Source organism: Dama dama, chromosome 18 (assembly GCF_033118175.1).
Source record: "Dama dama isolate Ldn47 chromosome 18, ASM3311817v1, whole genome shotgun sequence".
NCBI classification, from domain to species: domain Eukaryota; kingdom Metazoa; phylum Chordata; class Mammalia; order Artiodactyla; family Cervidae; genus Dama; species Dama dama.
This window is the reverse complement of record NC_083698.1, coordinates 5,124,226-5,150,714: the sequence shown is the minus strand read 5'-3', so window position 1 is coordinate 5,150,714 and position 26,489 is coordinate 5,124,226. Positions and strand designations below refer to the sequence as shown.

General features: G+C 49.1%; 1 protein-coding gene across 4 annotated transcripts in view; it reads right to left on the bottom strand.

Moving 5' to 3' along the window:
• The window catches only part of DDC (dopa decarboxylase), an 88,653-nt gene that overhangs the window by 51,203 nt on the left and 10,961 nt on the right, over nt 1-26,489 (bottom strand). For 2 of the 4 annotated variants that reach the window (XM_061164824.1, XM_061164825.1), the window contains exons 2-6: nt 18,646-18,873; nt 16,545-16,658; nt 12,978-13,097; nt 5,133-5,267; nt 2,099-2,242 (exon numbers count right to left, since the gene is read on the bottom strand). In XM_061164824.1, the coding sequence (XP_061020807.1) occupies nt 2,099-2,242; nt 5,133-5,267; nt 12,978-13,097; nt 16,545-16,658; nt 18,646-18,846 (714 nt within the window). In that variant the 5' untranslated portion in view covers nt 18,847-18,873. Of the gene's footprint in view, nt 1-2,098; nt 2,243-5,132; nt 5,268-12,977; nt 13,098-16,544; nt 16,659-18,645; nt 18,874-19,085; nt 19,211-26,489 lie in introns of those variants that run through there. The other 2 variants (XM_061164822.1, XM_061164826.1) reach the window with 2 other exon arrangements.

Genomic DNA, 26,489 nt, shown 5'->3' with positions numbered 1-26,489 from the left:
TAGTTGCAAAGTTGTGCCTAACTCTTGCAAACCCATGGACTGTAGCCTGCCAGGCTCCTCTGTCCGTGGGATTCTCCAGGCAAGAATACTGGAGTGGGTTGCCATTTCCTTCTCCAGGAGAACTTCCTGACCCAGGAATTGAACCTGGGTCTCCTGCATTGATTCTTTACCAACTGAGCTACAAGGAAAGCCTCAAGATATATATGAGGAAAACTATAAAACTCTGATGAAAGAATTTATCAAAATAAATGGAAAAATATTCTATGTACATGGGTAGGAAGACTCAACATTGTCAAGATGTCAGTACTTCATAATTTGATCTATAAATTCAATGCAGTCTCATTCAAATTCTAGCCAATTATGTTATGGCTATTGACAAACCACACCCAAAGTTTATAGAGAGAAGCAAAAGAAGGCAGAATATACAACACAATATAGAAGGAGAAAAAAAAGTCAGAGGACTGACACTACCCAACTTCAAGCCTTAGTAAGAGCTACAGTGATCAGGACAGTGTTGGACTGGGGAAGAATAAACAGACAGATCAATGGATCAAAACAGAGAACCCAAAAATCGACATACACAAATGTGTCACCTGATCTTTGACAAAGAGCAAAGGCAATTTAATGGGAAAAGAAGAGTCTTTTCAACAAATGGTGCTGGGACAAACATTCACATGCAAGGAATGGATTTGGAGAGACTTATACCATCTACAAAAACCAGTTCAAAATGAACCATAGATATAAATGTAAAATGCAAAACTATAAAACTTCTAGAAGCTAACACAGGAGAAAATCTGGAACATATTGGGTTTGCAGATGAGTTTTTAGGTGTCACTGACATAGTCCATGAAAAAAATTGATGAGATGAACTTCATTAAAAATAAAAACTTCTTTTTTGTGGTAGATACTTTCTAAGAATGAAACAACATGTGACCAACTTGGAGAAAACATTGGCAAAGCATACCTCTTGATAAAGGACCAGTTTCCAACAATAATCCAAAATATGAAAGAGATCTTCAAACTCAACAACCTGACACTTGTTGATATTTCTACAATTATTTGTTTATGCTCCTTATTCCCTTGGAAAATCCCTGAATCAAGATCAAATTGCGTATAAAATCATGCCTTCCAGCTACATGTTAGTTATTCAACAAATGGTGGTAAATTTGAATTGATCAAAACAATTTTTGGATAAAAAGGCTCATCTCAAAGAGTAACTCTTAAAAAGTAATGGAAGTTATAAACATGTGACACCTAGAGTCTGTTGAACCTAGCTTGCTCTGCAATTCGGAAGTACCCAGATACGGATGGGTGCCTAGGGGCATGGACTCCTGGGTGCACAGCAGAATCTGGAAGCTGCTGGGAAGCGATTCCAGTATCTGGCATCGTCCCCAGAGAGGCTGGAGCAGGGCCTGGGCCCCAGCATTCTTCTTAGCCCCCCAGGTGACTCCAAAGTGCAGCCAGATGACCCCACAGGGCTAGTGCCACAGTCACACCCGACAGCCCGGCGCAGACGTGAGATGACGCCGTGAGCGCACCAGGCAGGCCAGCGCCCAGGCTCCAGTTGTAACAGCTGCTGTTTCTCCCCCACTGGAAGATGCCCAGCCGTGTACAGCAAAACTAGCTGATGTTTGGATAGTTAGATATTTTAATTATATCCTATTTAATTGTATTTTAAATTAATCACTGCTGGCTTGCAACACATCTCTCACAAACGATGCATCTTAGTATCTACTGAGGACACCCCTCTGGGTGGAAAGCGTATTTTATTTTTAATTCAGCTAACTCCGATGTCTATCACGCATCTACCATGTCAAGGGTGCACCCTATGGTGTCATTTTTAACAGGAAGCAGAAGCAAGATCTTTTGGTTTAGCAGTATGCCCCAGACTGAGTACTCTGTGTTTCTGAGATTCACACAAGCGGAAGGGAAAATCATTGGAGTTTTGCTCCAGCTGCCCTGAAGAAGAGACTCACTGACCAGAGTACTGCCTGGCCGGTGACTACCGCGCGGCAGCCAGGAAATGATCATGTCACCACAGGCCCAACCCACTGCCCCAGCAGGGCCCAGACACTCCTGTGGGGCCGGGGGAACTTACGAAGAAAGGAATCAGGCCGGCTGCCTTGTCTCTCTCCAGGGCCTCCTGCAGGGCAGAAGCTCGCATGGCAAACTTGTCATCGGAAGGGATGGCTTTTAATCTCACTCCACCAATTAAGCCGGCTCTTTCCACGGAGGAGTGTGCCTGCAAGAAAGGCCCAGGTTAGACTCTGAGCAGCCTCCAGCGCTTCTGCAGGGCTCCTGGGCACCCCCAACTCCCTGCACCACCTCCAGACCAGGAGCTATTTCAGGTCCTGAGGATTCTACTTCCCAGCTGAATGATTCAGACTCTTAGCGGGCAGAGTGCTGGGCTGTGCCTGCGGGCGAGGGCGTGCGCCTGCTCAGTTGTGTCCGACTTCCTGACCCCACGGACTGTAGCCGGCCAGGCTCCTCTGTCCATGGGATTTCCCAGGCAAGGATGCTGGAGTGGGTTGCCATTTCCTCTTCCAGGGGATCTTCCCAACCCAGGAATCGAACCCCCATCTCCTGTGTCTCCTGCATTGCAGGCAGACTCTTTACGTGCTGAGCCATCAGGGCAGTCTTATACGGAGCTGTATTGAGGGCTTTTTCATCCCCTGGTTTGAATTCGACAGAAGCAGTGGATGCTCATTTGGAAACACAGTTGGGAAAATGACACCTAGTAATGTCACCTGATGATATTACTCTAGAAGGTTCTTAGTAAGCTCCTAGTCCCACTCTTATCATCTGAGGCTCTAAAATTGCATGCGAAATATATGACGATGCTCAGAAGTAGCTCTTTGTGGTTGTGTCTTCTTTACCCTCAGACGAGGAGCAAGGTGATAGGGTTATATATTTACAACCAGCACCTTGACCCCGTGCCCCTGGGGGCTAATGCTCATCTGAAATGTAGATTCCACTCAGGAGGAGCTGATGGGAGGTGACTATCCCAGAGGGCACATCCTTGCTCATTCCTTCCCCGTGTATCTGGATTCCCTAACTCCTACAAGCTTCCCCAAAGAGCATCCCTTAATAAATGGTGAACCCCTAAAGCCCCACATCAGACCCTGCTCCTTGGAAACCTGAACTCAAAGCCACAGAATTGTGCCTTAGAGCCCATGGCTGTCCACTCGATGTAATGAACCCCCTGACTCCTGTCATCTAGGATAGTACTACCACACAGCCTCCTTGGGAGAAACTAGAGAACATCACGGATCATTTCTCTAGGGTGAAATTCCCTCATGAAAAGCCTGCTGGTAAAGGCTACCACCTAACATTCATAGCAACTTATCTCAACATAGATACATAGAGACCTACACATGCATTTTTAAGAGTTTTCTCATGTCTGTCTGGGAAGCAAGGGAGAAATAAACAGAAGTGAATCGTTTTCTTCCTCTGTGGGCAGCTCTAGCGGCTGGAGTTAGAGTACACACACAGAGACGATCCTCCTGACAAAGCATCAAAGCATGGGCACTACACTGATTCCAACGCTGTCACAGTTGAAATGCCCGCATTAAGAAATTCATTAAAAACACTACGTCAGTGATATAGAGAACAAACTTTTGGACATCAAGGGGGATAAAGTGGGAGACTGGCACTGAAATATACACACGACTGCGTGTGAAATAGGTAACCGATGAGGATATACTGTACAGCACGGGGAAAAAGAAGGAGCAATCTATTTACAGAATGTATATTAAGTTAACCTTAAAGATACATTCCAAAATACAGTCTGAGCAGGCAAAAACGGTTTGATTCCTCTTGCATGAGGTACCTAGAACAGTCAGCTTTATAGAGTCAGGAAGTATGTAGATGCCAGGGGCTGGGGTACGGAGGGGAGGGGCGGGGTAGTGGGGACTTAGTGTTTGATGGTCAGAGTTTCAGTTCAGGAAGGTGAAAAATCTGGGAGACGGATGATGGCGAGAGTTGCACAAGAGCGTGTATGTAGTTAGTGCCACTGAACTGCACGGTGTGTGTGTTAATCACTCCGTCGGGTCCAACTCTTCATGACCTGATGGGCTGTGGCCCGCCAGACTCTGCTGTCCATGGAATTCTACAGGCAAGAACACTGGAGTGGGTAGCCATTCCCTTCTCTGGGGATCTTCCCGACCCAGGGATAGAACCTGGATCTCCCACATTGCATGCAGATTCTTTACCATCTTAGCCACCAGGGGAGCCTGAACTGTACAGTTAAATATGGTTAAAGTAGCATGGTTTATATTATGTGACTTTTGCCACAATAAAAAAGTTTAATGTGGGCGAAGCTAAATCAGCTATTCCTTGTGGAACCAAAGCCTCTGGTGGCACCATTTTGGTGCCCTCTTGACTCTTGGTTCACTCGTGGGGCTACTGCTCAACGCTTTCCTTCTGTTCTCTCTCACACAATTGCGTTTTGCTTTGGTTTTTAACCTTTTTCAAGAAGGCTGACCACTGGAATTGATCATGGACTAGATGCCCCCACTGGCAGAGAACTCTAAACCTTACACAGTACCACCTAATCCCTCATCTTAGTGCAATACTAGCTGGCAGAGCAGCAACAGCAGGTGGCAGGCCCTTTTGACCCTGTCTGATGGTTTGAAAAAGGCTTCGAGAACAGACGTGATTGGTCTGAGATCACAGAACGTAAAATCACAGGGCTGGGACGTGAGCCCGGGTCTTTGAGCCCTGAGCCCCACATGCAGCTCCACTATGCCGCGCTAAAGGCAGCCAGATGGCCTGAACACGAGCTGGGACAGGTGGGGTCGGGGTGATCTCACAGCATGTTTATTCTTTTTTCAGTCTGATCTGCTAAGTTCCCACCTGCAGCCTACATCTTTTCTTTAGTGACACCTGGGGGACTGTTCTTGGATCGGAAAGGATACTGCACGGCCTGTTGTTTTTCTTTTTTAATTTTTGGACACCCCCTGAGGCATATGGGACGTTAGATCCCTGACCAGGGGCAGAGCCCACACCCCTGCAATGGGAGACAGAGTCTTAACCTCTGGACCACCAGGAAGTCCTTGGTGTGGTTTTGACTTGACACCACACAAACCATTCCACCCCAGGAGGCTCAAGGGGGCTCTGGGCACCACACTCACCTGGTCAGACGCGTAGGCCACCAACTTCTCCATGATGGCAGCCTGTGTCAGCTCCGGGGAGGCAGCCTGCAGGCGTCGGGTCACTTTGGTCCGAGCAGCCAGCAGGGCCACCAGGGTAGCTTCACTGGCAGTTCCCTAAATCAAAGAAAAGGCCAACAGGACCTTCCAACTGCAGCCAGGGAGTCATCTCTAAATGTGAGAGATGTGACGTGGGATCTTCCTATTTTCTTAGAAGATGCATCTGAAATTGTCAAGTCCCTTGTCCCATGCATGGGAGAAAGGCTGTACACCTGTGACCAACACTTCAGCTCTCATGATCAGTTCAGCATTGCTTTGCCTGTTTCATAAAATACCCACCAGTACTTACTGGCGCTTCCTAGGCATCACTGCTGCCAGCCTTGGCAGACACGTTCCCATGGACACTTCCCAGTCTGGACAGGAGATGCTGGTCCATTTCCCCCAGAGGAGGAAATGGGACCTGGGTCACAGCTCCCGGCACAGCTTCATACACACAGCAACTTGGACAGACACATTTGTCTGTTTTTACAAAGGGGCCGCCTCTTTTTTGAGACCCAGAAATTGCCCTGGAGGGTTTTCCCCAGTCACTAATGTTACAGACTGAATTCCGCTCTCCCAGATTTCATGTAGGAGCCCTAACTCCCAGTTTCTCAGGATGTGACCACATATGGAGACAAAATCTTTGAAGGGATCACAAAGTCAAAATGAGCCTTTTAGAGGGGCCCATGGTCCAGCCTGGCTGGTGTCCTCATAGAACGAGGAGCTGAGCACACGTGCCCGTGCGCACGCGCACACACACACACACACACACAGACACACACACATGCATGCGCAGAGGTGAGGCCAAGTGAGCATACAGGGAGGAGACGGTTGCCTGCAAGCTGAGGGCAGAGGCCTCGGGGATATCAGTCCCACCACCACCTTGATCTCAGATGTCCCCGCTCCGGACGATGAGACAATCCTGTCTGCTGCCTAGGCTGTCTGGTCTCTGCTTCTTCCTTGTGGCAGGCTTATCAAGCTAACACAATGAATGTCAACAACTTATTTTGGCAAAGGAATCAAGGATACAAAATTCCCTCCTCTGAGGGTGGGTGGCGGTGAAAGAGAACATAAATTCAGCACCCATTCCGTCAGCCCATTTAAGTTGCAAACTAAGCTCATTTTTAATTGTATCATTTTTGGTTGGGAAACCTATGTTCAGAGAGTTTAGGTAACTTGCCCCAAATTAACAGTAAGTGAGCAGTGTGGTTAGGAGCAAACCCACATCTGTCAGCAGGGACCACTCCCCTTGTGATCACGGATCCTTATGTAAATCCTGGAAGAGACCATAAGCTGAATAGTATTACCATTAGAAAGAAAAAGTGTAAAAGGTAGAGTTTTGTTGACTGTGAGAAAGAAATTCATAAAAGAAAAACACTCATAGTTCTGTAAAGCTGTGCAGCTCTGATGTATAAATTCATATATACACATCTGTAATCTTAATTTCAAGGAAACACACTGGTCATAGCAAACACCCTCTTCCAACAACATAAGAGATTACTCTACACATGGACATTACCAGATGGTCAATACCAAAAGCTGATTATATTCTTTGCAGCCAAAGAAGGAGAAGCTCTATACAGTCAGCAAAAACAAGACCGGGAGCTGATTGTGGCTCAGATCCTGAACTTCTTATTGCCAAATTCAGACTGAAATTGAAGCACGTAGGGAAACCCACGGCCTCCTTCATACACACTGACATGGAAGCTCATTGAAAGGCACGGGCCCAGGCATGCGTGTCCTTGTCTTCCCCGACACTCCTGTGGGCATGCAGCTCGCTCTTAGCACCACCCTCTGTCTGAGGCCTGGAACTCCCACTACCCCCCAGCACCCATGCTGCTCTGAACCACATTCTGAGGAAAGGCTTCAATCACCACAGCAGTTCACAATGGGTTTTCCTTTAGACGCTGTCCATGCCTTGAAAGAAAACCCCCTTCCTCAGGCAACAAAAAGCGATTCTTCAAAAATATGCCCAATAAAAAACTGTCAGCCAAGCATCCATAAGTGCAATGGCTGGAGGAGGCATGGCTTCATTGTAGGAAATCTGTTTCTTTCTTTAACCTTTGCTTCCCATTGCTTTTTTTCACTAAAAGGATACTGTGTATGCATAATGACCTACCCCAGGGAACCCTGCCCTCCTGCATGAGTGTTAAAGCAAAGTGCCTTTGTTCAGACCCTGTCCACCTGTGGATGGGGGTGCTCAGTCGCTCACTTTTGTCCCCTGTTCACAACCCCATGGACCGTGGCCCACCAGGCTCCTCGGTCCATGGGATTCTCCAGGCAAGAATACTAGAGTGGGTTGCCATTTCCTTCTCCAGGGGAATCTTCCCAACCCAGGGATCAAACCAGTGACTCCTGCATCTCCTGAATTGGCAGGCAGATTCTTTTACCACTGAACCACCTGGGAAGGAAGAAATTAATGCATCCCCTGCCTGAGGCTTGCCATTCCAGGAGGTAATTGCAAGATTGTTTTGTTTTGTTTTACTTTGCTTCCTCAACTCCTCTCCCTCTCTGTTCTATAAAAGAACTTGGCATCCAGACCCGCAACAAGAAGGCTGAGACATTACTCTTCCATCTTCTTGGCCAGCCAGCTTTACCAATACATATTCCTTGCCTCAACACCATATCTGTCAGTTAATTGGCCCGTAGTGCAGAAAGCAGAGTGGGTTTGGACTGGGTAACAGCTTGGCGACAGGGGCAGTGGGACAAGTGGGTCTCTGGCCTCTGCTGGAAGCAGGTTTGGGCCAAGGAAGGGACAGGGCGCCTGGTCTTGCACAGAGAGCAGTAATGATACCTCTGTTTTCCTGCTGCAGACAAAGGTTGCCATGGTGAGGCTGCGGCAAGGGAGAAAGAACTGCGTGAGCATTGCCACTGGCTGCTGATGCTGGAGCAGGAACATCCTTTCATTTTCTTGGTTTTCAAGTGTCACCCCACACACAGCACGAAATTGGCTTTTCTTCCACAAGCGCTTTCAGACCCAATTAAGAGACTATTTCCATGGCCCTGTTTGTCCAGCTAAAGGATGATTTGCCATTTGACGCAGACACCCATCACAGGGCCGACGCCTGGCAGCTGTGATTATGGCTCTGAGGGGCCAGCATCCCCCGCATCTGAGGGCCCCCCGGCTGTCACCAGGCTCAGGCACTCTAGGCCCTTGCAAATTAGAGACAATCAGCCTTGTCAGAGGGAAGGGTGGGCTTCCTGCCTCAAACACAGACACGATCGACTGATCGACTGCTTTCCTTGAGCAAACTGGGTGGACAGGGCTCCAAGGCGGGGTGTATTGAGTCCTGGGCTGAGAGATGTCAGAATTAGTCCCAAACAAATGCCTGGTCTTCTGCTGTTTCTGGAAAATGCAAATGTCTTTAAAGGAAAAAGTAATTTAAAGATGAAGCCCATGGCAGCATGCCCATCTCTGGACACTCACACCCCAGCCGAGGGCCAGGGACAGGCTAGTGGGACACCCTGGTATCCAGCTCACACGAGCACCAGCTTCGCCTCAAATTAGCTCAAGCCCCGGGGCCCCATGCACTATGTTTCTGGGCCTTGGATTGTTGATAACCCAATCCTCATAAATATTTGGAGGTTGAGAAATGAACACAGAAAACAGAAGAAATAAAGCTAAAACACAGCCTAACTCAGAGTGGGTGTTCAATACAAAGTTGCTATTATTATGATACACTTGCCTTGGATGATGAGGTATCTGTAAGATTTTTTAATAGTATCAAACAAGAGAAATCAGCTCGGGCTACTGACAAGAATTAAACATGAAACTGTTTTAGTCATGATCTCCAGTGACCCAGAAAACCTCTCTTTTAAAATTTTTGTTTGTTTTTGATTTTTGGTGGAGCTGGAGCATTCATGGTGAATATGGACTCAACCAGGTGAGCCTCAGTAGAGAGCTGGAGATCCTCTTAGGAGACTGTTGACCTTCACCCTACAGGGCACTTTGAAATATGATTTATGAGTGAAAGATGTGATACTATATATATTTATATACATATTCTATTTAAATTGTGACACCATGGAAAGTCATGCAAACGGAAGGAGATCATACATGTTAAACATACCATACTTAATTTAAAAAAAAGAGAAAATCATGCAATAATAATATTCTCAAAGACTAAACAATAGGAGGACTTCCCTGGTGGTCCACCTGCCATCAGGGGACACGGGTTCAATCCCTGGTCTGGAAAGACTCCACATGCAGGACAATTGAGCCTGTTTGCCTCAACTGCCAAGCCTGGTCCCTAGAGCCCAGTCTCCGCAACAAGAGAAGCCACCGCAATGAGCCTTCGAATCGCAATTAGAGAGGAGCCCCTGCTCGCCGCAGCCCGTGGGCAACAAGGAAGATCAGGCACGGCCAGAACTGTTTACAGATAAAATAAATACACGCTGGGAAAAGCCCACAACAAAGCGGTAAGTCAAACACCACATAGGAAATCTACCTGACGTGTTGTATTATCCCAATCTTGTTTATATTGTGTATGTATGTATGTACACACACACACACAGATTTTGAAATAACACTGGGAGGAAGCTGCCCCAAAATGTTTCTGCATCTCTTCCATTTATCTAATGGATGTCTAGTTTTCATTAGTGGAAAGGAGATGATGCTTTTAAGTTGAATAGCAGAGCCAGAACTGACACTGAAGGTGATCAATCAACGGTATGAAAAATGGAGACAGCGATATAGAAAAAACCACGAGCAATTCCCCCAAAATACAGAGGAGAAAATGACCAAAAAAAAAAAAAAAAAAAGGAAAATGCCAAATAAAAATGGAAAATTATGGAAGAGTTACCCAAACTGTGGAAAGCTAAAGTTCCTCAAAAACAGAGTATAAGGGGCCCAGAGACAATGACTAAATTATAGTGGGAGGAGAACGTCCCTGGGTGAGGGAAGAGCTGAGTCTCAGATTAACTGGGCTTCCCAGATGCTGGGACATGGGGTCAAAATGAATAGCACAAATGGAAAAAGTGTATCTTGACAAAAACCGTGGACTCAGAAAGAAAAAGTAAGTCTACCACAAGGGTCCATCTTGTCATGAAGTGTCAGATCACCTGCAGGGCTGGAATCCAGTGGAACAGAATTCACCACCTAGGTCCCCACGGCAGCCTGCCTCTCTCTGGCCCTGTTCTTTGCTTGCAGTGGAGCTCCCGAGAGTTGGGAGCTGAAAGCCACCCGACCCCCAGCAAGGGGAGGTGCAGCTGAAGGGGCATAGACCGGGGCTGCGGGTAGCAGCCCCTTCCCCAGGCTGGAAGCGGCTCGGAGCTCAGACCTTTGTGTGTGGTTTTCCGCAGGTTGCCCCGGGCAGCATTACCTTGACCAACAGAAAACTGTCCAAGGTGGCCGCAATGTTTGCCACTGTGAGCAAAGTCACTGTTGCCGCCGTGTCTAAGTCCCTTTCACGGCACCGTATTAAAGCTTTGCTTACGCGGAGTGAAGGGTTCATTTCCATCAGCCACCACTCAGAAGGGCTGTTGCAGGAGGGAACGTGCTATACGCAGAGAGGCAAGGCAGGAGGGGACGAGGGAGCGTGGTTGAGCTTGGCCAGGCTGGGCAGGAGACAGATGGTTTTATGTAGAGTGACCCAGCAATTCTCTCATCAGTCCTGCTAATAAATGGTTTGGTGACACTCTCAACCATAATCCTGTCACAAGAGCATCTGTGACTGATTGTCCCATCCTGACCCTGAGCCAGGATATGCTTTATCTCCACATTGGCAGAAACCACAGGGCCCCAGTTGAGCTGACAGAAGGAGAATTCTCCTCTGGCTTTAGCGGGGCATGCAGCAGGTCCGTTCGTCCTGTTTTTCCCTAGCAGAATCTGCCAATATCATCACTGCAAACATTTTCACGACCATCCTAATCTTGGGAGCATTCAATAATCCCAACCTGCCGGAATGATGCACAGTCAACTTCATTATCAAAACTCTTGTCCTGGCCATCTCCTTTATGTGAATATGAGCATCACAGCCAGGACTCCAATACAATCAGCCTATATCATATCTCTTATGAAAAAAATAAAACTGTCTGCCACTAACACCAGTCCTGTGAATATGCCATGTCTCACTGCCCATCATCACATCAGCCATCCCATCACAACCATCAGAAAGAGATCTGGCGAAAGAGTTATTTTGAGAGAATAAGCAGGCTATAGGTCACAGAAAAGTCAGCCCTGGGTCATGCCACAAGGCTTGTTTATCGAAGAGTATTTCAACCTCTCCAGATGAGATGACATGAAGGCAGCATCAGGATGACCTGACATGCAGGTTAGAATGCTTATTCTTGGACCCACCTAAGACTTGTTGACCCAAATCTGTAAGGGTAGAAGTGAGACTTCCCTCCCTCCGTGATGCTGATCCGCACTGGTTTTGTTTGGGAGAATAAAAGATGTCATGCTTTCATCCTGGAAACTGAGACTCCCCACTGTATTTGGAAGAGGGACCCTGCTAGTGTGATTAAGTTAAGAACCTTGACAGGAGGGGAAGGGGGTTATCGTGGATTATCTGGATGGACTCTATCTAATCTCGTGGGTCCTGAAAAGTGAAGAGGCTTTCTCATTTGTGGTCAGAGGAGAGGTGACCTGAAAGAAGGGTCAGAGAGATGCGATACAGCTACTTTGCAGACAGACAAGGTGCCATGGCATAGGAATGTGGGGAACTCCTAGAAACTAGAAGAGGCAAGGACAGAGTCTTGCTTAGGACTTATAAGGGGTCAGCCCTGATTTTAGCTATGAGAGCCTCAGGCTCCCACCAGAAAGAACTGTAAAATAATAGGGTTAGTCAGCAGATTAGCACACTAGCATTTAAAAAGCTCGCTCAGTTGAGCAGTCTCGAGCCTGGAGACGGGGGCTTGCCCCCCATCTCCTCTGGCCATGCCAGCAGGTGACCTCACACTGAGGCATCTGGGCCTCAGTTCCCATCAACCGAGTGGACACAAACACAGCTGCTGTGACTGATTCTCAGAACCTTTGAGAAGATGATATCTGAAAGAGGAAATTCTTCTTTACCCCAAAGTAGAGGGTGCATTCCCTGTGAGGGCGATGGGTTGATTGGTGTCCCTCTTCGCTTCTAGGAGAGAAAACAGCCAAGAGCTCCTAGATTCCTTAGTGGCGTTTGTGCCATAGATGCTCCGCTGTGCCTGTCATCTGTGTCCTGTCCCCTGACGCACAGTCCGGCATGTAGACACTCTCAAAGGGGTGTGTTAGATGAAGAATAAATTTAATCATCACATAGCAAAGGCAGCATCTTTAGGTGAATGGCAGGCTCCCGTGGGTACAGCTCTGCAGCACTTGGTCACAGCTGCCACTGAAGATGGCCCTGCGTGGTGGTCAGATTGTGGCTCTGTGGTCAGATGGGTGTGGACTCAGACCCTAGCTCTAGAACTTACCCACTGGGAATCGATGGGCAAGCTACCTGACTGCTCTGAGCCCTAGTTTCCTCGCCTGTGAAACAGGGGTTGAGAAATGGTCCCTAAGCAGACTGCTGTTGTGAAAATTAAGTTTGGGCCTGGGAAGCACTCTGGTATGTGGACAAGCAATGGGGACCCACACACGTCTCCACTGTTGTGTTTACTTTTATGCACCAGCCAAGCGACAGCTGCCATGCTGCCCACGTAAACAGGGGCCTGGGAGTGAGAGATGGCTGGGGAGACAAACCAGATGCAGAGCTTTCCTAGGGCTCTGCTCTGCTCATTCTCCAAAAGAAACATGAGGACCCAAGAGGCTTGCGGGCCTCTTGCCCACCTGCACCCCAGAATCCAGACCCCCCCCCCTCTCCACCTTACCTGGATCACCCCGCCCCCTTCTCCAGCTTCTCCAGCCAGAAACGCCTCGGGCAGCTGCAGCATCTTCCCCAGCCAGTCCATCATCACCGTCTCTAGCTCCGTGCACGCCGGGCTGGCAGCCTGTGGGCAGGAGGAAAGGATGAATCACAGGCGGCTGCCCTCAGCTTCCTGCCAGCTTGGGATTCAGGGGTATGACAAGCATCTTCCTTACTGCCCTTGATCAATTTAGCAAAAGGTTTCGAACATTAAGAGGCCCATCCCTGGATGGGACTCACTTTGAAGGTGGGCTTGCACATGGTGGAGTTTCTGGAGAAGCAGCTGGACCCCTCCCCCCAGCAGCCCCAAGTTATCACCAAGGGCCACTTGCAGGGCTTGGTGCTGAGAGCTGGCACCCATAACCTTCCACTTTCATCTGGCCCCTGGAGAACCATGAAGGAGCCATGCTCCCTGGGGCCCAGGTTGGCTGCTGGAAGTCCATGTTCTCTGCACGGGGTTTGCAAGTCTCTACCTGCCTCACCCAAAGGTTCAGGTCCTGGACGCATCATTACCTCTGCCCTCCATGGCTTCTCCATCATAAACCTTTAGGGGCTGGTGCCAGAACAAGGGCCTAGGTCTGGCTGAATTTCAGGAGCAACAGCAGGCTTTATTCATTCAGTGACCTCTAGATTAAAATTGCCCGATCCCAGGTGCTATTCAAACATCTCCCAAAGTTTCAAACATGGTCTGCAGCCATGACTTGGGAGGAATGCAGGGCAGGAAGGCACCGACCTCTGCGATGACCTGGCCCACAGCCGCCCTGTGCCCAGGCCAGCTTCCTCATTCAGCCATCCGTTTGTTTATAGAAGGACCTAGTAAGGCTCTCTGGTGGACCCCGGTCCACAATCACAGCACGAGGAATGAGATGGGCTGCGTGGAGGGGGTGAAGCCCCGGGAACCCCCTAGTCTCTCATCTTGCCTTCCAAGCTCTGGGGATGGTTCTCCTGTGCTCGGGAGGGGGTGAGCTGGCCACAGGCCCCAGCTGCAGGTGGACCAGCCTCTCCAACCATCTGGGTCTCACTGTGGTGCTCTGGGTGCCCTCACGCGTGCCCCAGTTCCCCTCATACTGTGGGGCAGCACCACCCAGAGGGTCCCCCATCCCATCCTGGCCAAGCCCCTCTCCAGGCATGGGAACCTGCCCCACTGCTCAGAGCCCAGGGCTCGGCCAGTGCCTCTTAGGGACAGTGAGGCAGCCCTCCAAGGCCCCAGGGCACCAGGCCATCCTCAGAGGAACAGACCCGGAGGGACAGGGGCTCTGGATTGGAGTCCGAGTGGAGTCTGCTGTCCTGTCTGATGTAAGAACATGCTTTAGAAGACATGTGCTCTGAGGGTCCCCGAGGCCACATGGGCAGCACCCAGGCTGCTGTTCCAAAGAGAAATCCCTGCAACTAAGGCAAGAGCTGAGGGCTGACCCTCCAAGTCTGCCTCTGGGGCGCTGAGGCTTCCTTCCCCAGCAACCCTGGACCCCAGGCTAGAGAGGAGCAATGAGGGAGGGGCCGGAGCCGGGGGTCGGGGTGGTGGGGGCGCCGCACCTCGGGCGTTCAGGAACTCACACCTTCTTGGTGCCTGAGGCCGTTACTCAGCACGATTCAGGAGTTACGAGTGCTCAGCTACTTTGCACAAGCAAGCAGGGCACCCTGGGCCCAGAAGGCCGAGAGCAGACCCTGGAGAGGGGCCCTCAAATATGGGCAGCACTGGGGTCCCTCACACGGTCACCAGGAGGCCCTGGGGTCCCTCACACGGTCAGCAGGCGGCCCTGGGGTCCCTCATATGGTCAGCAGGAGGCCCTGGGGTCCCTCACACGGTCAGCAGGAGGCCCTGGGGTCCCTCACACGGTCACCAGGAGGCCCTGGGGTCCCTCACACGGTCAGCAGGAGGCCCTGGGGTCCCTCACGCGGTCAGCAGGAGGCCCTGGGGTCCCTCACGTGGTCAGCAGGCGGCCCTGGGGTCCCTCACACGGTCACCAGGAGGCCCTGGGGTCCCTCATATGGTCAGCAGGCGGCCCTGGGGTCCCTCATATGGTCAGCAGGAGGCCCTGGGGTCCCTCACACGGTCAGCTGGAGGCCCTGGGGTCCCTCACACGGTCAGCTGGAGGCCCTGGGGTCCCTCACACGGTCAGCAGGCGGCCCTGGGGTCCCTCACACGGTCAGCAGGCGGCCCTGGGGTCCCTCACACGGTCAGCTGGAGGCCCTGGGGTCCCTCACACGGTCAGCAGGAGGCCCTGGGGTCCCTCACATGGTCAGCAGGAGGCCCTGGGGTCCCTCACACGGTCAGCTCGAGGCCCTGGGGTCCCTCATATGGTCAGCAGGCGGCCCTGGGGTCCCTCACACTGTCAGCTCGAGGCCCTGGGGTCCCTCATATGGTCAGCAGGTGGCCCTGGGGTCCCTCATATGGTCAGCAGGTGGCCCTGGGGTCCCTCATATGGTCAGCAGGTGGCCCTGGGGTCCCTCATATGATCAGCAGGAGGCCCTGGGGTCCCTCACACGATCAGCAGGAGGCCCTGGGGTCCCTAACACAGTCAGCAGGAGGCCCTACTTTGGAGCACTCTGCATAAGGGAAGCCAGGAATATTTACTGTGGTGCGGGGCTGGGATCTCTCTAGGCCTTTTTATAAAATAGTGTTCATTGGAGCATAGTTGATTTAGAATGTGGTGTTAGTTTCTGGCATACAGCAAGATAATCAGTTACATGTATACCTATATGCCCTCTTCTTTAGATTTTATTCCCGTATGGGTCATTACGGAATGTTGAAGTGTTCCCTGTGTTATGTAGCAGGTTCTTATTAGCTATCCACTTTATTATAGTGTATATATGTTAATCCCCAGCTCCTAATTTATTCCTCCCCCACCTCACCCCCTGGTAAACACAAGTTTGTTTTCTATGTTTGTGATTCTAGTTCTGTTTTGTAAATAAGATCATGTGTACCATTTTTAAGATTCTACCTATAAGCAATATTCTATGATATCATAAGAGGATATGATGATGATATCATATGATGCCTGTCTTTGTCTGTCTGCCTTACTTCACTTAGTACGAAGGCATTACTGCCTTCTTTTTTACAGCTGAGTAATATTCCATTGTATATAAAGGTGCCCTGGGGTTGGTGTGGAGGCAGGGCCGATCCCTGCTCTTGGCAGCAGCACTTGTGTTGGGCTGGGCTCCTTCTTGGGACAGCATCCATGGCTGAGAACAGAGAGGGTGGGACCAGGGCAGTCATGTTTCTCAAACTGCAGATGGTCTAGAAACCCCTTGTTCTGCTTGGAAGACATACAGGTCCCCAGGCTCGGGCTGCAGAAGCTCCAGGGCCTCTACTGTGGTTTGAATTGAAACCAAGCACCTCTAAACACACCGCTGTGCAGAGCTGGCTTTCGGATGTGGACAGTCTCCCCCTCTGCTTCCCCAAACTCCAAATTCCCACGCGAGGCCCCCTCTGCCCAGACCCACATCCCTCTCCTTCCCACCTGCTCACTGCCCGAGTCCTGGCCGCATGTCCCATGTGGGAACCCCAGGACACCCCCCTCCCAACACTCACCCAGGAGAAGCCGATGCAGCCGATGGCCCCACACAGCATGTCCGCGAGCATGGCCGGGTACGAGCTGGCCGTGGGGAAGTAGGCGAAGAAGTAGGGACTGTGCCAGTGGGTCACCTGTGTGGGACACGGGCAGTCACTTGGGGCTGGGGGGCAGCCCTGCAGGCAGGGGGCCAGGGCGCTCGGGTGTGCCACAGAGAGTCAAGTCTGTTCATAGAAAAACCTTGTTCTAACTTCTGGCCAGAAGTGTCAGCAAGGGGGCTGCCCCTGAGATCCCATCTCTTTGTGTCATGAGATTGCTTTTTCTAAAACTGCTCCAAAAAATAGTCTATATCCAAAAAGGGAAAAAAGAGAGATCTGATTTTTGAGGTTTCCTCAGCTGCCTACTGCAGCTTCCTCCCTCTCCTGTCCAATCCATTCCCAGTTTATAGAGCAGAAACTTCTGGGCTTGGCAGTCTCATGGAAACCCTGGGAGAAGGTGCCTGGAGGTGGGGCCTGTGGGAGGTAAGGGGCTGGGTGATCTGGAAAGGGTGGACCCTCCGCATGGAAGAAAGGCCGGGATCAGAACCTCCCAGGATCCGAATCTGCGGGAACCTTGACCTTGGGTGCCCAACCTTCGCCCCATGAGAAGAGGATGCACCTGTCCAAGCTGTCAGCGGTGGGATCTGCCGCTGCAGAGCGGCTGGGACAGCCCTGGGTCTGACATTTAACCGCACTCCCGGGAGGGATTTCGTGCTGAGCAGCTTGTCACATTTGCACAACCTCTGGGCCGGTGAGAACCAGAATCCTGCTCTTTGCTCAAAGCGCAAATATCACAGGAACTCCTGGGAGGAGGAGATTGGGGAGGCGCCCTGGGCTTAGGGGACCCATCAGGAACCCCATGGGTGGGGGCGCCTCACCCTGAGTGTCAGGGTCTGAAATTCCAGAACCTGGGCTCCTGACTAGAGCTGAGGGGGTGAGGCTGAGGGTCTGAGACCCCTCACCACACCAGTGAACATGCCTTCAGGTGAGTCCAAGGAAAATCTCACCATGCAAGCATGAAGCTGCAGTGGAGTCGCCTTTGAATTTGAGCTGTCTGCTTCCCTCCAAGTGACTCTTGGGAGACGACTGTCCTGGGTGCTCCCCACATCTGTCTGCAGCCCCGGGTGCACCCCACGGCCAGGCTCATGGACCACAGACAAAGAGGCCCACTTTGGTGGTCCACGCCGCGCAGTCTCAGCAGCTCGCAGCCCACTCTCAGATAAAATAAAGGAAACCTTTTTTCCACACACTGATCGCCCCTCTGCTGAAATTAACTTCTTTGAAGCTAACTATCTGTCTCACGTCCCAGGGTCTCAGGGCAGGGGACTGACCTTGTAACCGAGCCGGACCCTATGGGGCTTTCCCGGGAACAGACCCCTCCCCCGTAGCCTCTGAGCTGGCTCCTCTCTGCAGTACCCAGATAATAGTATCTGACGTGCACTTCCTGAGTTGTTTTACAGATGATAAAAACCCCCACCACATGAAAGAAATTAACTACTTGATGACCATGAGCACATAGCTCGCAGCCTCTTGGCACCTGAGGATTGATCATGTGAACCCCTGTGATCCCACCCCGTGACCTCACCATCAACCAATAAGAGGAGGAGCTGATCACTACCCTGAGACTTTAAAAATGCTTTCCAGAAGAAACCCACCAGGAGTTCGGGTGTTTCGAATGTTAGCTGTCCTGGACTCCTTGCTGGATACCTGAGATAAATACCGCCCTATCCTTCACCACAACCTGGTATCAGCTGGTTAGCTTTACTGCACAGGGGCCAGTGGACCCAGGCTGGCTCAGTAACAGCCTAGGGGGCCAGAGGGAAATCATCGTCACACCCTTTGGAGCCCACACGATCTGGATTGCAGTCCTGATTCCATCACTTACTAGCTGTGTGACCTTAGGCAGATCACTCAGCCTCTCTGGGCTTCAGTGGTCTCAGCTATAAAAGAGAAATAACAAAGTTTCTCCCCAAGAAAATGACTGTGAGGATTAGGTGCAATAATGCAAGTGAATTGCCTGACACCCAACAGGTACTAAACGAATACCTGCCCTCCCCTGCTTCAACCATGGATATAGGCTTACCCCTGGCATGATGATCTTCTCGACATCCTTAATGATGTCCTCAAATGTCTCTGGCTCCTGCGGGGCGGTGGTGGGGATCAGGCGGCGCAGGTAGCCTGGATCCACATCCGGAAACACCTGGCGCCCCTCGATGCCTTCCAGGTAGTCAGCCACGTAATCCACCATTTCCTTCCCCCTCCTGCGAAACTCACTTGCATTCATGGTGACCGCCCTCCTCAGACGCAAAAGCTGCACAGAGAGAAAAGAAGTCAGTTGCAGATGTGAGGATGCCTCACTTGTAGTGGAGCGGTCCAAGATGACCACTGGGGCGGCCTGGGCGGGGAACCAAACACCCCAGAGTCCACCCAGACTCCGAGTCAGGAACACTTTGCCATGTCCAGATGGGGTAGAAGTAACCCTGGATTTGCAGACTGTAGCAAAGTACTTATTCTACTATTCACCAGCTACTCAGCTAAAGACAATGCCACGTCTCCATCTCGTTTCTTTTTCGGTCTGTATCATGAAATGGACCAGGCACACATCTATTTCCAGGGTCCATCCCAACTTTAATAACAAGCCTTGGTTTCCAAATCGTGCCTTATTCTTCGTGGGCTGTGGGACAGAGACTCTCTGGGTCTCTCTTTATCTGAGAAAAGCAGATGACCATGCTGATCTTTCCGGAAGGTAGAAAGGCAGTCACGTGGCCTGTGTCCAGCATGAGCAGAGCCTGAATCAGATAACCTCATCAGCAAGTCTTGTTTCTATATCTTGACTCCATCAATAGAGGGAAACACACCTCTGCATACAACCTGCTCCTTTCCTCATCACATAATAACATCCAAGTGACCCTGGTCCTCTGTGGTGGTAACATTCCATAAAGAATCCATGAGCTCTGAATTAGCTCATGGGACCTTTCCCAGGGGAAATGCAAGGCTACGTTTCTGGTCACATTGTCACCAATCAATCAATACATAATCTTTTTTCTGTGCCCTTTCGTGTGTTAGTCGCTCAGTTGTGTCCGACTCTTTGAGACCCCAAGGACTATAGCCTGCCAGGCTACACTGTCCATGGAATTCTACTGGCAAGAGTGGGCAGCCATTCCCTTCTCCAGGGGATCTTCCCAACCCAGGGATTGAACTGAGGTCTTCCACATTGCATGAAGATTCTTTACCATCTGAGCCTCCAAGGAAGCCCCAAGAAAGCTGGAATTAGCTTTGATTTGTAACCAGGCCTATTGAATCCTACTACTGTTGTCTAGAGATATTAACATTTGCCATTTGAAATCAGACATGTATGCATGGTAAGTCACTTCAGTTGTGTTGGACTCTTTGCTATCCTATGGACTATAGCCCACCAGGCTCCTCTGTCCATGGGATTCTCCTGGCAAGAATATTGGAGTGGATTGCCATTTTCTTTTCCAGGGGATCTTCCCCACCCAGGAATCAAACCCATGTCTTCATGTCACCTGCATTGGCAGGCAGGTTCTTTACCAGTAGCACCACCTGGGAAGCCCCATTTCCTTTTAAATACACTTTATTTAATACACCTTGGCCCCATGAACTTTGAACTTCTGGCCAACAACCTTCTCACTCATGAATGTCGCTTACCTAATACACGTGTTTTCTCCCTAAGGCACATCACAGCCTTCTTGCATGTAGGGCCCCTGGAATGCACGCCAGCACTATATTTGGGAGCCATTTTTAATAGTCAGATAAACGAGAATAACATGAAGATGCAGCAGTAAATAGGCCACTTGCTGAAGCAACTAGGCAGAGCATTGCCTTATCAGATTCTGCTGGCAACAAGCACCTTGGGCAACTTAAATTTTCTATCCTGCTATGTATGTGTGCCCAAGAATGATCATGAAGGCACCATTGTGGCGATTAATAATACAAATGAATTGTTGAAAACAGTTGCACCTGCATATAGAAAATCTATGAATAGTAAGCATGGACTACATTTTCCAAACTAGAAATGTGGGCCACACAAAGAAAGAAAAATATTCACCTAGAATCCCACCACTCAAAAATTCTGGCACACCCCCTTCCACATTGTTTCTTATAAGAGACAATTGTATGCTAAGTCATGGATGCATTTCTTAATTCTAATAGTTCAAAGATTCATAAATCAAGATTAGTTTTCCTGTGGGAGTAAGTGTTGGGAGATGGTTCTACAAGCCACTGTATCTAGCTGATGATCTTGAGATCATGTTCTCAGCGCTTCCATTGTTTCCCATCATCTGTGTTGCTTTTCTTTTTTTTTGACAATTTTAATGTTAAACATATCAAGACAGGTTTTATTCAAGACTATTGCAATAGGAGAGGGAGACTGTCTCCCAAATGCAGCAAGGGTCAGTGGGGATTTCCAAAGACAGGTAGAGTTAGGAAGCAGATGGTACTTTACTAAGAATAGTTTGGCTGGGTGTCCAGGTGGAGGAAGAAGAGCTGAAATGTATCCCAAGGGGAGAAGCTTTCTTGATAAACCAACTTAGCATGATTTTCTGCTACAGCTGGGGTCAGCTCCCTGAGGTGCAAACCTGCACTCAGGAGAGGGCTCAGAGAGGCCTGACTGAGTCTGGCTGAGGAGAGTGTCTCTGTAAAGGGGAATCAGTTTGATGATGCCTCCCCTCTCCTGGCCTTCTCTCCAGGGTTCTCTTTCAGATTTTTTCCGTGAGTAGTGTAGAAGGCACCCATGGAAGATTCCAGGCCTCATCAAGGTTAGTGACTGGGTCAAACCTCCACATCCAAATGACTGTCTGGGGATAGATTTTTCAGAGAGTGAACATGTGAGTGACAGTGACTGGATATGATATAGGATTCGATTCTAAATTACAGCAACAGCAAAGGCTAAAATAATAGCATGAGGAACACCAACCTGACTCTTTGAGTTTCCATTGCACCTTTGTGCTTCATAAGCTGCAGGTCAGCTTATCCAAAGTATCGTGGCCAGAATTTCCAAAGCCTCTTAGTGAAAAGCCATGAAGCCTTCCTTATACGTACACTTTCAGGTTCATAATTCCTTGGGCATGAAGGCTTCTAAATTTATTTTTCACTTGGAACAACTCTGATGATGTCCGATGTCACACATAGAGTAAAACTAGGTTATACTTCAAATTGACGTATTTTAAATTGACTCGATTCAAGTTCAACCAAAGTTGCATCAAACAGCTGATCTTTTCGCTAGCTTGTTTTCTTTCACGAAGTAATTATGAGTACATTTCCCAGGTTGGTAAAGACTTTTCTGTTGCCTGATTTCTCCCAATTGCATAGTGTTCCAGAGGGTGAATGTGCTGCGTTCACAACGTACGTCACTATGGTTGAATATCTACCTCATCTCTGGTTATTACCTCCATTAGTGGGGACAGTTGGTGTAACCTAATGGCCAACCCTGCATGATCAAGAACCAAAAGAGTCTGCACAGCATGACATAGAGGCCACTGAGGTTTCCTCGTGTTGCTCAACTGAGAGCAAACACCATAGTAAAGCTCTGTCTCAAATAATGTTTATGGTAATTAGACAAGTACATGGGAACAGCTGAGGAAAAGAGGCACCAAATACGCGTTCAATGCATGTTGTTAGATTTTCTATAAAGAGCCCTGGAATACACAGCCTCAATCTTCTGTTTTTCCAGTTTGGTTTGTGTCAGAATTTCCTTAAGAAAAGCACTTATTCTATAATTTCTTTAGAGCGAACTATTATAGAGATACATATTTTGTGTGCGTGCTCAGCCACTCTGTCATGTCTGACTCTCTGCCCCATGGACTATAGCCTGCCAGGTTCCTCTGTCCATGGGATTGCCCAGACAAGAATCCTGGAGTGAGTTGCCATTTCTTCCTCCAGGAGACCTTCCCAACCCAGGGGTTGAACCCAAGACTCCTCTATGTCTCCTGTGTCCACTGGCAAGTGGATTCTTTACCGCTGGGCCATCTGGTTAATGTTATATGGCCAGACTTGCCCCCAGAAAATATTTTTGCCAAATTACTCGCTCACAGGGACTGTATAAAAGCTCTAGATTTGCCACACAATATCAAACACTGGGCTTTAGATACATTTCAAGCTCCACCAGTCAGGCAAAGTTTCATGATTTCATTTTACTTTGATTTATGAAGACAAATGGTTTTCTCACATGACTTTGGATAGTGGTGTGAGATTTCTCTTCTTGGGTTTCCTTTTTAATGAACTGCTTGTTCATTACATTTTTTTCTACTAGGATGTTAGATATTTTCTTATTTAATTGCAAGAGCACTAATATAATAAATACTTGCACCCTATAATAAATACTTGTACCCTATGTGTGATATATTTTGCAGACATTTTCCTCATTTTTATTTGATCTAGTTTTGCTTTTAATTTTATCTTGACTTATAAGAATTCTAATGTAGTCAGATCTCAGGATCTGTTTCTTTGTAATTTGTTCCTTGTGCAAGACTATTAAAAAAAGTTTCTTAGAATAAATATTCACACAACCTCTATTTGCCCTCCAGGCTCCAGGGATCCTCTGAGGCTTCAGAAGGATGCGTAGGTTCCTGGAGTATCAGTCACTCTCTTCTAATGGGAATACAAGAGTATGAATGGTCAAATGGGAGATCTCGGGAAAAAATAAACTGACAGACACACCAACTTGTCCTTCCAAAGAAATATTCCCAGTCAAATTGTAAGATAAGATCTGATTATTATTTTCTAATCATTTCATCCTCTATTTGCCAATTCTTTCCCACAAAGACTTTTCCAGAAGACTTTTAATACAAACTCATAGAGAATCTTGTGTTCATTTTGGAGCTGTTTGCTATCTCATGCCCTCAAGCTGGGCAAATATTGGCTGGAAGATGTAGATGATGATAAAGGTTATGACTGAGGCCTTTCCGGGCCTTGAAATAGTGGCTGTTGACATAATCTGATAGCAGCTGCAGGCCTGTGGTGCGCCCCACCTGCTCAAGGCCGCACAAGCCCCTCTGCAGGCCCTCAGGCCTCTTGACTGACCTGAAGGCCATTTGTTTTTGTATTGCATCATTTCACCGACACCCCTTGCTAACTGCGGGCTTCTCTAAGCAGAGTCCTCAACTCTTTATTTTGGTTTCTCAGGACCAATCAGACCCTGCACCACAGTAAGTACTGTGACTGTTTTCTGAATGAGGAACGAAAAAATGAATGAATGGAAAATATTTTTGTCCTCTGAACATGTTGTCTCTGACACATTAGATCCTACTCTCTACCTTTAAGACAACCATAAACCAGCTCATCATGTACCTGCCACAAAAACAGGAGACATTTTGCCCTTTCCCCAGGGAATCCTGACCCTTCTCCCAGACTCCTATGTACAGTTCATGCTGAGCCTTTAACCCTGCAGGTTCAGAACTGACCTGGTTTCCCCAGTCTTGCACCCAGAAGTTCATCTTGGATTTGAGCTACCCTCTGCTCTGGCCCCAGCAGTCCTTGTGGTCCTAGTTGAAAATATTCCCCTTCCTGGGCCCCTGGAATCCTACCTTTGGTTTGGAGAGAACTGGGTGCAGGCTCCAGCCAATTCTTCCCTGGTGGGGGTTGGGCCGGCCCTGTGCAGAGCTTATGACTGCACAGCCAGCCCTGAACACACAGGGCCAGCCACGCCCACTGCACAGGGTCTAAGTACCCCCAGGCCTCCGGGCAGGGGACCAGAACCAAGGTGCTTTGCACCTGTCCATGGTCCTGACTGTGGATTCAGACACACCTTGGTCTTGGTTTCAAACCCTGGGACAGCGGACTCTTCAATCAACCTTTCCTGGCTTTCCTTCTCTATCAGTATAAAAAGAAAAGTGTTTACCTTTTTTTTTTTTTAAACACTATTCCAGGGAAAACAAACCATAATTTATGTTTCAAAAAACACTTCTCCCTCTGGAACTGTGAGGCCTTGTCTCTTTTTTAAAACCTCAAGCACATGAGTAGTAGGCGCAAAACTAAATTGGCTCATCTCCCCCTAAATTGACTGGCTTTTGGATGATCATCTTCTCTATGGGCACAAAGAGAATAAACAAACCTGACAGGAGAAAGGCTTCTAGCCAAGACTGTCAGGAAGCCTCTAGCGATGAGACCTATCTAACAATAAGGATGGCGATCTGTTAATCTGTTTGGAAAAAAAAAAAATCCTCTAACATCTTTTGTACCACTTAACACGCTAGTTAGCAGCAAGATATTTAGGGGCCTTAAGGCCAGGCGGTGGGTGCAGACTGTGTCCTGGAGCGGGGACTCAGGTCATTTGTGCAAAGCCACAACTTTGTTAGGCTCACCCGGATGGAGCTGGTACCATGGAGGAGATGGCCAGCATCACAAAGGAGGTGGGTACCTCTGCCCTTCAACCTTCCACCAGCACCCCTCATTGGCAGAATGCTACCAGGATCCAGGTGTCCTTGGAATGGGAGAAACACAGCCTGTGAGGGTCCCAGGGGGACAGGGAGATATAGGAACAGAGACCCAAAAAGGCAGTCCTAACTTGCTGCATCTTTATTACATCTGTGCCACTGTTCCTCATCTTCCAGGAGGAAGAGGTGTTGAGGGTCTTCCCAGGTATGAATGCAGAGCTGAGGCAGAGCCCATGAATCCGCCAAGCACTCTGTCCGCTCTAGACACTCTTACCACTTTCTTCTATTCATACAATTACTTTACCTAAGCTGAGGTGTTCTTGGTGGAGTAGGGACTCTCTCATTGGTTTAAAAATGGTCAACATTACAAACCATGCATGCTGGAGATGGTGTGGAAAAAAGGGAATCCTCCTACACTATATTAGTGGGAATGTGATTGGAACAGACACTCTGGAGAACAGTATGGAGGTTCCTTAAAAAAACTAAAGATAGAGCTGCCATATGATCCTTCAATCCCACTCCTGGGCAAATATCTGGTTTCAAAAAGATACATGAGCCCCAGTGTTCATTGCAGCAGTATTTACAATAGCCAAGATACGGAAGCAGCCTAAATATCCATTGTCAGATGAACGGATAAAGATGTGGTGCATACATAGAATGGAATAGTGAAAGTGAAGTTGTGTCTGACTCTTTGTGACCCCACGGACTGTAGCCTACCAGGATCCTCCATCCATGGGATTTTCCAGGCAAGAGTCCTGGAGTGGGTTGCCATTTCCTTTTCCAGGGGATCTTCCCAACCCAGGGATCAAACCTGGGTCTCCCGCATTGTAGGCAGACGCTTTACTGTTTGAGCCACCAGAATGGAAACTTGAAAAACCAGCTTTTCCCTGAGCTTCTGCGAATGAGTTCCTGGATGCTCCCTAGAGGCCAGGAGGAGGCAGTCTCCCAGGGCATCTCCCTGCTCCTGGTTGTGTCCCTGACGCAGGGTAACTAGGGGGACAAGGTGCTTGTCACATTTGGCTGCAGGTGTGCCTCTGGCCAGGCCGCTGGACCTCCAAGCCTCCATCTTCAGTCTGTAAAATGCACAGCACTAAGCATTACATAGGATTCTAAGTAGGGTACACAATCGCTCCTGTGGTCCATGCCATGGCAACATCGTCGGGAGTTTGCTGTCAGAGGGGAAAGCCCACAGACGCCTGAGTGATGGGCAGTGGGCTCTCCCCCGTCAGGGCTGGACACCCAAGGGCACCTCCTCTCTAGCCAGCTGGGTCTGGATTAGAGAGGTTCCCTGCTGCACTTAGTAAAACCAGAGTCTTCCATTCTGCCATCCCTAGACCGTGCTCCTCTTCCCAGCAGTCATGAGAAGTAGAGAGAACAGGGGTTAAGGTCAGAGCAACAAACGTGAGTCCTGGCTCTGCTGCAAGCGGCTAGGCAGCTGCCGGCTGGCTCCATGACCTCTGGAGTCTTGGTTCAGCCCCTTATAATCAGGCAGCAAGATGCTGCAGGCACAGGACACGCAGTACTGGAATTCTCA